This window comes from Trichoderma virens, assembly GCF_000170995.1.
Source record: "Trichoderma virens Gv29-8 chromosome Unknown TRIVIscaffold_91, whole genome shotgun sequence".
NCBI lineage: Eukaryota > Fungi > Ascomycota > Sordariomycetes > Hypocreales > Hypocreaceae > Trichoderma > Trichoderma virens.
Genome location: NW_014013658.1, coordinates 477,096 through 489,595, shown reverse-complemented (window position 1 = coordinate 489,595; position 12,500 = coordinate 477,096). Strand labels below are relative to the sequence as shown.

The 12,500-nt window shown below is 52.1% G+C and overlaps 7 protein-coding genes across 7 annotated transcripts; 4 read left to right on the top strand and 3 right to left on the bottom strand.

Annotated features, from left to right (window-relative positions):
* Window positions 1-70: 70 nt before the first annotated feature.
* TRIVIDRAFT_40129 (uncharacterized protein) lies at window positions 71-1,270 on the top strand (the record flags this gene model as incomplete). Its single annotated transcript, XM_014094677.1, has 1 exon — window positions 71-1,270. One exon carries the CDS (start codon window positions 71-73, stop codon window positions 1,268-1,270), a length of 1,200 nt encoding a protein of 399 aa, XP_013950152.1.
* Window positions 1,271-1,403: 133 nt separating this feature from the next.
* Window positions 1,404-2,069, bottom strand: TRIVIDRAFT_39603 (uncharacterized protein; the record flags this gene model as incomplete). Its single annotated transcript, XM_014094676.1, has 2 exons — window positions 1,404-1,888; window positions 1,955-2,069. The coding sequence occupies 2 exons, from the start codon at window positions 2,067-2,069 to the stop codon at window positions 1,404-1,406; spliced, it is 600 nt and encodes a 199-aa protein (XP_013950151.1).
* A 659-nt stretch (window positions 2,070-2,728) lies between these two features.
* Window positions 2,729-3,906, top strand: TRIVIDRAFT_128024 (uncharacterized protein; the record flags this gene model as incomplete). The annotated part of the gene is made up of 2 exons (XM_014094675.1): window positions 2,729-2,910; window positions 2,976-3,906. Coding segments are annotated over 2 exons (1,113 nt in total), but the record flags the coding sequence as incomplete, so codon positions are not given.
* A 143-nt stretch (window positions 3,907-4,049) lies between these two features.
* Window positions 4,050-5,085, bottom strand: TRIVIDRAFT_39266 (uncharacterized protein; the record flags this gene model as incomplete). The annotated part of the gene is made up of 3 exons (XM_014094674.1): window positions 4,050-4,506; window positions 4,574-4,904; window positions 4,959-5,085. The coding sequence occupies 3 exons, from the start codon at window positions 5,083-5,085 to the stop codon at window positions 4,050-4,052; spliced, it is 915 nt and encodes a 304-aa protein (XP_013950149.1).
* A 1,568-nt stretch (window positions 5,086-6,653) lies between these two features.
* On the top strand, window positions 6,654-8,436 carry TRIVIDRAFT_65233 (uncharacterized protein; the record flags this gene model as incomplete). Its single annotated transcript, XM_014094673.1, has 5 exons — window positions 6,654-6,754; window positions 6,789-6,793; window positions 7,013-7,190; window positions 7,770-7,906; window positions 8,099-8,436. 5 exons carry the CDS (start codon window positions 6,654-6,656, stop codon window positions 8,434-8,436), a joined length of 759 nt encoding a protein of 252 aa, XP_013950148.1.
* Window positions 8,437-8,744: 308 nt separating this feature from the next.
* TRIVIDRAFT_227877 (uncharacterized protein) lies at window positions 8,745-10,410 on the top strand (the record flags this gene model as incomplete). Its single annotated transcript, XM_014094672.1, has 3 exons — window positions 8,745-8,994; window positions 9,047-9,080; window positions 9,141-10,410. 3 exons carry the CDS (start codon window positions 8,745-8,747, stop codon window positions 10,408-10,410), a joined length of 1,554 nt encoding a protein of 517 aa, XP_013950147.1.
* A 145-nt stretch (window positions 10,411-10,555) lies between these two features.
* On the bottom strand, window positions 10,556-11,925 carry TRIVIDRAFT_111299 (uncharacterized protein; the record flags this gene model as incomplete). The annotated part of the gene is made up of 3 exons (XM_014094671.1): window positions 10,556-11,620; window positions 11,789-11,809; window positions 11,875-11,925. 3 exons carry the CDS (start codon window positions 11,894-11,896, stop codon window positions 10,629-10,631), a joined length of 1,035 nt encoding a protein of 344 aa, XP_013950146.1.
* Window positions 11,926-12,500: the final 575 nt, after the last annotated feature.

Below are 12,500 nucleotides of genomic sequence, written 5' to 3'. Positions count from 1 at the left end.
AATCGATTTACAAATTGTAATACTAATTTAGTCGCCGATTTGAAGCGCCCATAAACAAAAATCTGGCTCAATGGCGACTCACCAATCAGGCCACGAAAGTCGACACAGCAAACCCAAGCCACGTCAGGTCAATCCCATCACGGCCGCAATACAGAGTTGGATCGCAGCAACGCTTCCTTCTACAGAATCTGATAGTCAGAATTCACGGAATGAAAATCTTATAAACTCGGCGCCGAAACGCTTCACCATCTATGAGCCACTCGCCTTGCTGCCGACTGGAAGCTTCACTAGCGAAACATGGGCTTCTATCTTACGAACCTGCGATGAAGCGACCTGCAATTCTCTATGGCGGTCCATACTGGAGGAGATCTCCAAGACTGGGCAGGGAAGGGTGACGCATCTGGCTGTCAACGAGGGCATACCGCTGCACAAGAACGGGGAAGACGCTGAGAACGTGCGAAGAAGCCCAAGCGGGCTGAGGATGCTCTTTGGAGACTTTGGGTCGGCAAGAGGGGGCGATCAGCCTACAAGAAGTGACTTTGACGATGCTTTTTGGGTTGGGACGAAGCAGAATGGGATACTGCAGACGTGGGCTCCTAGATGGACCATGTTTTCACGGGGGAATGTCAAGGAGAAAGCGAGGGTACTGGGATTCAAACGTCCCCCCGTCGGACAAGGGGACAGATGGGCTGTTGACTTGTATGCTGGGATCGGATACTTTGTGTTTTCGTACGCTTCGCTGGGGATGAGGGTTCTGTGTTGGGAAATCAACCCCTGGAGCGTCGAGGGCCTTCGACGAGGTGCCAAAGCGAACAAATGGAGTGTCAAGGTCATTCAAGGCGAGGATTTGGCGCTGCCGATGGAGACGCTGCTTGCTGGAGGAGAAAGAATTGTCGTCTTTCTGGAGAGCAACGAGAGAGCGTCGAAACGCATTGCGGAGGCGCAAGATTCGGAGCTGGCTAGCAACATTACGCATGTCAACTGCGGCTTCTTGCCTACTAGCGAACCCGTGTGGGAGAGTGCATGGGAAATTACACGGCTGGCTCCCGAGGCATGGCTGCATTTACACGACAACGTTGGCGTGGCAGACATCGAGTCCCGGCGAGCAGCGATTCAGACGACTTTTGCGGCGTGGGCTGCTTCGGGAGGAGGCTTAAGGAGGCCGAGCGTTGAGCATGTCGAGCAGGTCAAGACGTTTGCGCCGGGGGTGTGGCATTGTGTCTTTGACGTTTGTATTACAGGCAGTAGTATATCAAATAATGGTACATGAAGAGTATGTGTACATCAAACTTTCAGATCATGGCGTTCGTCGTCCTCATGTCAGCTTCCATTGCGCCGTCGCTTTCCTGCATCTTGCAACCGTATCTTCCCTTATTCAATCTCAAATCAAGTCAGTCTTATTATCAGCTCATCTTCAGGAATTTCTTAGGGATATTTTCCTCCACAATGGACATCTGATCCATCTTCTCCTGCTGCTCCTCCTCTTCCTCCATCTGCTCATGCTTCCGGAAGTGCTCAATGTCTTCCGGGTGGTTCAGGTCATCCAGCTTCGTGTTCTCATCATGGTACTTCTCCCAATGGTGAATTTCATACTCGTATTCGTCGTCGCCGTGGTGGCCCGGGCCAGTGTTCATATCCGGGAGCGTCTTGCCTTGAGCCGTAAAGTCGGTCCACTCGTCGCGGCTGACGATGCCGTCGCGGTTCAAATCCAGGAGGTCGAGCAGCCCGCGCAGGATCTCGTCGCGGCGCTCCCAGGATACGTGCTTGTTGGACTCGTCCATGAGGCCGTACGTGCGGAGGAGCTCTTCGCCTTTCCAGTAGCCGTCGCTGTCGTAGTCGTGGAGGGTGAAGAAGGAGGCCGCGTCCCAGCCGTCGACGTGGTGTTCCTCTGCGAGCCATGCTTGTTAGAACCCTAGCTATATCATAGAGACGACTGCATTCATCCGAGGCTTACCGGCCATGTGTTTTGTCATCCAGTTGGCATTTGCATCGACAATTGGCTTCTGAGAGTGGGAGCCATGGGCAATGGCCACGCCCGCGATGGCGGAACAGAGGAGGAACGCTCGCATTTTGTTGCGCGAAGAGACGGAGTAGCTAAAAGATGAATTGACGAGAAAAGGACAAGGCTGGATAGAATGCGACAGAACGCGATGTAATGGACTTCGCAGTGGCAATGAGACGACGTCGAGATGAGAGGTGGCCACGGAGGCTGCACCAGCGCTTCGCTAGTCGAATTAAGCTACAGGCACTGAGTCCAGGCCACATGTCAGCGCCTAGAATCGCTAACGGACGGTGACATCGAGAGGCAGGGGCGCCAAAAAGGCATTGTGGGCAGCCAATGCAAGGGGAAGCATCCGCTAAACCTACCTGTACCACTCCTAGCTGCCGAGCTGGGCTTCTAGATGTTGATTTCGAACTTGATTTACCGTCGCAGTCGGATTTCTTCCCTCTTACAGGTGCATAGAGGTATTCATAGCTTTTTAATATGGTCTTTGTCTGAATAACGCAAGGGACAATCAGCCGGCGACAGAAAATCTACAAAGAATCGGTGTGGAATATACCAATCAGCATATCCATCAGCTACAGCTCTTTATTAGTTGGACCCCGTGATCTCGCGTTTCCATCAGCCCCGCCTCGCGTCCCGCTTCACGATCCAATTCTCAAGCAAGCAAGGGATGTCATCAGGCCCAGTTCCAACTGCATCAGCGCAATTGCAATCTCCATCACAATGAGCAAGCAAGTCGAGCTCGCTCTCGTCTCGTTGATGCCGACGTATGGCTCCGACCTCCCCGCCAGCCTCGTCGAGTCCGCCAGCTCCCTGCTCGCCCAATCCCGACATCTAGCCAGCACGCTCAAGGCGGAAGAGGAGATTGCCCGCCTCTATGCCTGCGCACACATTGCCTGCAGCAGGTAATGGATACCACTCAGACCAGCTCGTAGGTCGAATGGCCACTAATCAATTACACGCGCTACAGGCTCAAAATTACGCTGGACCTCCCGACAATAGAACCACGGCCGCCGATACCTCCCCGGGTGTATAAACGCCTGTATACGCACCTCGATAATATCCTTCCCAACACATCGGCCAGCGGGCGTAGAACACGCAATGCAGGTTCCAGGCAGAGAGACGTAGGGGAATCGCCATCCTCGCAAACTCGCCCTCTTCCTTCAAGGCCTGAGCCCAGCAAAGAGAGCAGTCTTGCGCAGTTCCGAAAACGGGCGGGCTCAGATGCCAAAACACCGACCAAATCGAGCAGGCAGGGTCACGCGAGTGTCAAGGAATCAGACATATATCCCTGGATCCAGCCTGTCATCCGGCACTTGTGCGCTGGATCTGGGCACAAGAAATTGGCACCCTCGATGCTGGCGGGCATGGAGTCGATTTTGCTCTCCGGGGGACGAAAAACAAAAGATGCGTGGGCATTGAAGAATGCTACTGCGTTATGCGCAGCCGTCATCTTCTTTGTTGCTATGCGTGTGAGAGATGTCGACCAGGAACAAGCCATTCAACCTGAAGTGTACGAGCCGACTCGAACTGAGATTATCGGCCAGCTCAATCGAGCTCGTCAAGAAGTTGAGGTCAAAGGTGTAGAGCCAGATACACTCTGGGAGGGCTGGGCTGATGTGAGCAACGACGATTTTGATGCCGCGGCATCAAGAATCCGCGACAAGGGCTGGCTGGAGGCCGACTGGTATAGTGGCATTACAGACGTCATCAACATGGGCCTGCAGCAGGATGATGATGTAGTCAACGACCTGGACGAGGAGGACGCGCTGCAGGTTCAGCAACAGAGAGCGGATACCATGTTCCAGGACAAATACAATTACTTGAGCGAAGGCCGTAGAGCAGAGTACAAGGCGTGGAAAGATGACACCTTGACGCGGATCGCAGAACTGTCTGCATCCTTGGAGGCTGGTGGAGGCAATGATACCCAATGAGCATGTGAAAGGGGCAGAAGCGTTTGACATTAAGATGGCTATATACAGAATTTTTACTCATCTCGACATAATTTACATGTTCTCGACGTACAGATGCAGATTCCCTTCCCTTAGGCCAGCTTGCCCGGGACAAAGGGGTGTCCAGCACTCAACCCTCCATCTACAGCCCAGGCCTGTCCATTAACATAGCTGGCCTCGTCACTGCCCAGGAACAAGACGACGCGCGCAACCTCGTCTGCACGTCCACCGCGCTTAGTCGGGTTCAACTGGCCAATCTTCTTCTCGTTGCCACGGGCGCGAGCAGCCTCGTACACAGGCGCCGTCATGCCCGTCTCGATGATGCCGGGGCAGATAGCGTTGACGCGAACGCCGGAGCCCGCAAGCTGGTAGGACATTGTCTGGGCGAGAGAGACAACGCCGGCTTTGGCGGCGGAGTAGGCAGTGCTGCCGGCATTGGAGCGAATGCCGGCAACAGAGGCGGTACCGATGATGCTTCCGCCGGGAACTGGCTTCTGGGACGACGTTTTTGTCATGGCTGGGGCGGCGTATTTCGCAGCCAGGAACACGCTGTAGCATTGGTCAGTTTCGGATGGGCGATGGTGATGAGCGACGCGCTCCATAAGAAAGGACGGACCTCATAGTGTTAACCTTGTATACATTCATAAAATCCTCGGCTCCAATGTCGGTGAAGATGACATTTGGGCCTGTAATGCCGGCATTGGCAAAGAAGACGTCTAGGCGACCGTAGCGCTCCATTGCGTCGTCGACAACGGCCTTGACCTTTGCCTCATCCGAGGCATCGAACTGGCGCGTGTGAACCTCGACATTGGGGTACAGCTGGTTGATTTCCTTCTTGTGAGCCTCAAGATTTGAGCCATCAAAGTCGCAGATGTAAATGGCCCGAGCACCGCTCTCGGCATACTGGTGAGCGGTGGCCCTGCCAATGCCAAGGGCAGAGTTTGCGCCTGTGGAATGAGTATGTGCACTTTTGAGCGGCGGGGGAGAGGGAGAGGCATTACCGGTGATGATGACGACTTTGTCTTGGACTCGGGGCTTGCTGGAGCCGGCGGCGACTTTGGCAATGGGAGGGAGGAGCTGGGAGGTGAGAGCTTGGATGCGGTTCTCGGCCTTTGATTTGTCGGACATGATGGGCAGTTGTGGTGTTGAGAAGATGAGATGATGGTATGAGGGATGATCAACGGCTGATATTGGTCTATTTCAAGGAAGAGATGAAGGAGAAGAAAAAAAGCAGGTGTTATAAGATGACTGTCTATCGATAATCTTACATACCGTAGCTGGCGATGCTACCCCGGATGGAGCTCTTCATTGTCCTTATCCGGGGCAGATAGGCCTAGATGCCGAGGCTCGGTGGAGGGCTAGACTGGTTTTGGGGGCTGTGGAGATGGTCCCCCGCAAAGTTAACGAGGCTTCTCCAGGAACGAAATGCTGCTTGCATTGTTAGTGGGGGATGCTTTGTATGGTGGAGTGAGTATATTCTATTGTTTTGGCTTCATGTGTAGTCAGGTTGTTGGCATTGGTGTATAAAGAGAAGGAGGGGGGGTAATACTTAGGTAAGGATGGAATCGATTGGTGCCGTTTCTGGTGAGAACATGTCAAGTGAGGACATATCAAATTGTGTTAATTGGCTTTGGGGATGTCATGTGGTCTATGAGAAGGTAAAAACAAATTACTGTCGTCTGCCATTTCCCAATATGGCATCCATGGTTCATTGATTGGTGACAAGGATAGAGAGACATGCCAGTCTTTGGAGTGGACCATGTCCAGACATTTCGACCATTCGATTTGGATTTCTAGATTCAATTACCCATTAATTATGCTCCCATAAATAAAGATGACTGACAAATACAATGAGACATCATTATGTAAAGATGGGAATCATTTCCCTGCTGCGTCATACCAATAACTACCTGTAGGCATCACTGTCGGCAATTCGGCCATCTACCTATACATCGTCCTTGCGTTGTAATCGACTTGCATGGATATCAATCCCTTTAATCTATCTGCTATATGTTCTTCTCAGCTGCTTGATCCTTCCATATCGTATCCGCTACCATCTATAGTAGTGGGATTATTGGCGTGCAGATACGAAGTGCTGATGGCAATCATAGCAGGACCCCGATTATCGGCAACAAGCTGCAAACTTGCCCAAAACACCAATCCAGGCTCCGTCTGTCTTCATTGGGCCCTCCAAAGCCACCCATCGAAAAAGCCTCTTTACCGTGCCAATCACTTTGCATCGCCTACGATCCAGCTGACCAGCGCCCTCCCAGGGGTCAAACGAGACACCGCTTCCGCATGCGTTGGCGTAACGCTCAAGCCCAAACGCTGTGCCGCGGTTGCCAACGCCGTTTGGGAAGAGCGCCGCTCTCTTGTCGGGTCTTTCAGCGTCCTTTTCTCTGCCTCTGCCTTTTTGTCACACCGCTAGAGGAGTGTGATTGTGCGCCCGTGGTGGCGGCTTTCTGCATTGGTTTGCGGTGAGGTCGCGTAAGCCAAGCTTTTGTATACGGACGCCTCGCATTGTTTGGTTGAGCCACGACATGAGGAGAGCCAGGGAAGAATTTTAGGGCTGGGGTTGGTCCAGGTTTGGGACAGAAAGTGGCAGAGAGAGGCATAGAGAAGGAGAGAGAGATACACGCGCACACACACGAAAGAGGGAGAAGAATACCAAGTTCGGCTTCGGAAGCAAAGACGTCATGGCCGCCTCCTTGTTCTCCTTCTCTTCTGCTCCTGTTACCTCGCAGAACGGCGAGGCGTTGATCACCTGCAGTCACAAACGCCCATATTGCATTTCGAGGTGTGAACGGCATGAATACGAAAAGTTTGTCTTGTCTGGCTGGCAGCTCTTTGGCAACTTGTTTGCGACAATCCTGCAGGCTCGGCTTCTCCACGACGCGATTCAGCCGCTTGAGTGGCGGCACCCCTGCAGAGCAACTTTACGTCTCTTCCCTCGAGTCCATATCGATTACGCTGGGTAAGGCAGAATGGCCGACTGCTGCAGACTGGAGGTACGAGGATGGAATTTCTGTGCTTTGTGTTTATTACTTGGTTCCACAGTTACTCACTTTTGAGCTCATCGAGGCTCTCTTTCGCTCTAGTGATGGTCAGAATCGTCTGATATTCTCTGCCATCACCCATGGTACTGCCTTGGCTGCATTTTCTCCCAGTTTTCTTCATCAGTATGCGTGGATTCCAGCATGTTTCAAATTAGCTGCAGTGGGCTTGCAGCACTGGTAAGTACCTTGTAAGGCGCGAGCAAAAAGAAATGCCAAATGAGCGTTTTTCGTACTCGTTTGTCAATCTCGTCTATCCCCGAGATTGTCAGACTAATGCGGGCTTATCACAAACAATGATGCTACATCAACTTGGGACGAGACGATAGGTTGCCAGCATTGTGCTACCTTCGACGGCCAACAGCATCCTTCTTTCTCGCTTCCATTTCCACAAATTCGAGTTGGAAATGCCATGCCATGGTCTCTTAATTTATTCTTTCTCCCTCAATGTCATCATGCCTCGCAGGCTGCTTCTGTTTCACTCTATTCTATTTACGTCAACTTTTGCGAGGGGGAAAGGAGGACGATTTAAGTGATCAATATTGCACAGACTAGCGGCTCAACTCATACACCATTCTTTTTATCAGCTGGGAGAGATCATTGGCCACTTGTAGAATCCCCCTCCGCTTGGCGTCACCGTGTTGTGAAGCAGCATCAACTACTCGTACCAGCTGCAGAATACGCCTCGAGTCAACTGAAGTTGTGTCGTACAAGCTTACTACCAGTCTATTGGGCAGCACTAATATATGATGCTTTCAGCCCCGAAGCACGCTCTAGCAACTGTTCTCGAAGCATAAAGAACTCCCGCTCTCTCCTCGAGTCAAGTGGCTGGCCTGTTTGCTCAGGAGATTGCCACTCTGGACCCTCATTCAACGAGCAATCAAGAATACAAAGGGGTAAACGGCCACGGGCGGTGTTTGTATCTTGAAATCTGCAGTTGTTGCATGTAGGTTCTGATCTTCCACGAGGAGGCCATGAGCCGACAGGGGGGCCAGAAAGCCACCGGGAAGCAATCATCCGCCACGGTACTTGGATGGTTCCACATTACACAAATTGTTTGAAGCGAGCTTCTGTTGAATAGTCTACAGCTCGACCAGGTTGTGGTGCCTCGGACAGCTCGTCTCCACCAGAATCTTTGCATGGCTTCCACCCATTAGCGCCATCGTCGCGTCCGGCCGGCCCCGAGGTCGATGGAGGCTATTGGGCATCCACGACGCAACCGTATATCCCAAGCTCGAAAGGTAATGTCTGCAACCCGAGAGCCATACGAAGACGTTCTCGTCGGGAGCGGTATGCCGCAGAGCCGTGTGAGACCCTCCTACAGATGGCCCCGTCTGCTGTTCTTCTTTTTGAGGCTGAGGCTATCCATGTTCCTTACCAAAAGGTCACGGACCATCCTCGCACCTGTGTTTCCTTCTCATACTGAGCCATTGACATGTACGAGGTATATAGTAGACACCCAAGGCCCTCGGATCGAATAATCGTTTTGAAAGTTTTTCAATCCACGCCGCCCAGCATCTTGCCCCTCAATGAAAGTTCTGATGCCGTGAATTCTTCTCATTATTGCTCATGTAGCATCTACACTCGTTTATTATATGATTGGTATAACTCTGTTGTTGTACTTTTTTTCAACGATACCTCAAATTGATGATTGAACGATCTCCTCTGTTTCTACCGAATCATTAATACTTAGACTTGCATATAGACATTGGAAAAGATTGACGGCGAATCGTTATGGAAGAACCCAACTTTATCGACGACTCGATTCCCTTGGCTACAACTAATGAGCACCATGTTTCTGACTGTTCAGCAGACTGCCAGGCCCAGTTTTTCAGGTTATTGACGTCCAAGAAGGAGGCAGCTGGGGCAATGTGTCAGACGTTTTCACGTTTGTTAGAGGACGGAAGAGGAGGATTTCCCGTGCTTTACTACTGTGGCTCCCATCTGTGCAAGATGAAGAGCATAGGAGATGCTGACCAAGATTGTGCGTCGGCCTTCTGGAGATTGCAGGTTTATATAACTAAGTTTTCTTCTAGTGAGCCTCCACCAGTTCCTCAACTCTTGTCAAAGGTAGTGTGCACCTTCTATTCAACAGCTGAAAGACAAGCTCATTAAGATTGCTCATGGCAGAAATGTTTACAGCCCTGCATCTCATCCTATATCGTCAGATGAGTCGCATGTCCGCTCGAAGAGTATCGTCGACGGAAAAAAACATGCTCGTCGACAGCAGCAGCAACCTACTACACCAATTGTGGCCGTTCCAACCGCCACTCTGTCAGGATTTCTAGTAGAGGGGTTTCATACCATCACAACCAATATTAGCCCCCCTTCTGCATCTGAGATAACTCATGACGTTGACGCCTCGGGGTCTTCTGTGAGTCACTTGGTCACGACGACGGAAACCTCGAAGCCTCTTCACCACAGAACAGGAGGCAAAAGCCAAGTGCCTTCCAGCACAAAGGTCACAATCGGCGTCTCCGTCATGGTTGGAATTCTGGCGGTCGTTGCCTTGATCGCATGGCACCTGAAGGTGAAGGCGCGGTTCCGCAACAAGAAACGCATCAGTCGTCCCATTAAGCCCAGCAGCCTTCCACCTACGCCGCTCATATCTCCGTCGAGCTTGTATGCCGGACCCCCCTGTGGCCCGTTGACGCCACCTCCACGACTGCAAGAGCGACGCTTCTTGTTGACCAGGGCGCTGAGCCTGCGCCGCAATAACCACCGCCGTCAGTATAATGAAGAGGACTCGCAAGAATGGACCGGTGTGCCACTGTCTCCCATGCCGCCTCTGTCACCCCTATCGCCAATCTCCATCTCTAGAGCCAGGAGGGGCCCAGAAGATGGCGAACACGGAGGCATTACGGCAACAACCACAATCTCGCAGGCGACGACTGTGACGAGGCCACTCAGGGATGACGTTGCCCCAGGCGCCAGCGTCTCAAGCATCTTCAGTACCACCAGCACCTTGAAGGCCACTTCCAATGTATCCGCCGACTCGGCACAGATGAGATACAGCGGCGCCACTGCCACTGAGTTTCCGCGACCGCCGCCACGAGTGTATGAAGCACCGCTGGTGGTTCGTGGTCTGGCGAGTCCCGGGCCGCCACCAACGCGAGCGCTTCCGAGTCTTCCTGCGGATGGCCGGATGAGCCCCTTGAAATCGCCTTTGGTATCGCCAACGGGTCGGACTCGGCAAGTGTCACCAAGCTTTGCGGCTGTGACTGGACTGTCTGCGGGCACTAGTGAAGGAAACGGTGGCGCTCAGAGGCCAGGGGAGGAGAGTAGCCAAAACGGCGCTGGGAGACCTCTAGAGACACCGATGCAGTCTCCGAGGAGGGTGAGGCATGTGGCCAGTCCGCTGTTGAATGAGGTTTGTTTGAACGATGTGAAGAAGGAGTGAGAATGTCTGGAAGGCAGAAGAATGGTTAGAGTTTGCGATATAATATATGATGTGTGTGCGCTACATGGAGGAATCAGGAGATAGGGGGGTTTTACAAAACGAACTCCAACACTCATAGATATTTCTTTTCGATCTTTCAACTTTTAATCTAAAATGTTTTGTTTTATTAATTGCTTGTCACTGCTTTTTTATATACATACACTATCTAGTAGACCAATCTAGATGCCGTGGGCCTTGAGTGAACGGACAGTGTCAGACACGCTCTTCTCAATAGAAATCCACTCAATCCCCAGCAACTTGTACGTCGCATCGTTGTTATACTTGAACGTCTTGTTCTCATCCGCAGGCTCTCCGCCTGGCACTTCCGGGCCGGGCAGTCTGTCGGCGTACTCGGGGAAACCCTCGCGGACGATCCTGGCAACCTCCTGGTTGGACGTCCTGCCTCCGACGGTGAAGAGACGACGGCCTCCGGCTTCGGGGATCTCAAAGGCCTTGATGTGGGCGGCAGCAGCGTCACGCACGTCGATCCACAAGCCGACGGGGCCAGTGTCGCCGATTCGGGTCTTCCATTCGCCACGCAGAAGTGCGACGATGCGCTCATTAGACGTGTTAATCGAGTCGAGCGAGGCCAGGCTATGAGCCACGGGTCCAAAGACAACAGGTGGGTTCACAGTAACGAGGTCGAAAGAGGTCTTCTCGCGAGCGACAAAGTCCCATGCGAGGCGCTCGGCGGCCGTCTTAGAGACGCGGTAGGCAGTGGGGGGCGAGCGGCCTGCATCAGCGACGCCATCTGGGTTCCACGAGTCCTCGGTGAAGGTAGTGGCGGGATCGAAGAGCCTCTCCTCGGAAAGGACAGCTGCGAAAGACGATGTGATGACGACGCGCTTCACAGACGGCGCGGAGCGGTGGATGGCCTCGAGGATACCTCGTGTGCCATTGAGGGCCGGATCGATGAGCTCCGTCTGAGCGTCCGTCCACTTAAAGTGAAAGGGGCTGGCAGTGTGCAGGACGACCTCGAGCCCGTCTGCGTTGGCGGCGATGACCTCGTCAAAGGCGGTGGGCTGGGCAATGTCCCCGACGGTTACGACGGTGAGGCGGCCCTGCTGGATGCTGTCTGGATGGGCGGCGCGGATCTTCTGGGCCTTTTCCTCGGTGCGGACGGTGGTGATGACGGTGTGGTTCTTGACGAGGAGTTGTTCGAGGATGTGGGCTTTATGTTTGTTAGCTTAAATTCTCCTTCTTTGGTTCTCTTGTTGTTGAGTGAGAATCATGGATGAGTAGTGAAATCTTGAAAGGGGTATTTTGGTGGTGCTATAATTGTCTCATGTCTTGTCATAGGACAATCAGAGTTGAAGGCCCGAAATGAAGCGAAACATACCGGCAATGAAGCCTGAGCCACCTATTTCATTTCATATTAGCAAAGCCAGTTCAAGCTCATATATGAAGTCTTGAGATGCAACTTACCTGTGAGAAGAACCTTGGTCATCGTGCCTTATTTCAAGCTATTTCCCTCTTTCTCAACGAGTGTAGATCCAACGAAATAGTAGATAGGTAGTTTCACAACTCTCGTTCAACTCAAGTCCAAGCAACCTGTCCAAGTTCGAAAAAACAATAAGGAAGGGAGGAAATGGAGATAGAAATAGACGAAACAAGTTCAACAAATAGTTCAAACCAGAGAAACGGAACAAGAAAAAAGCACCAATAACTTCCTGTTTTTCCATCGCCAATGGACCCCCAATCTTGACGTCAAATCACGTCTTTTTGATCCCCCCCCCCCCCCCCGCCTCCAATTTCTCTTCCCCGCCGCAAGTCGAAAGCGGGTCAAAACCCCCCAAGGGACTTAGCTCGATAACTAGCAACAGGAGGAAATAACAGAAAATCCCTCCACTAGGAGAGATATATCCGATCGGAGATAAAGAAACCCTGGCTATATGTGGCTAAATGCTAAATACGAATAAACGAATAGATTGTTAGTATATACTCCGTAACTTGGGGTAGAATGAACTATAGCACTATAGCCATGGAGTTTGGGGTGACTTAATACCGATGTATTACACAACACAAAAGTGTATGGACCTCAAATCACAAGT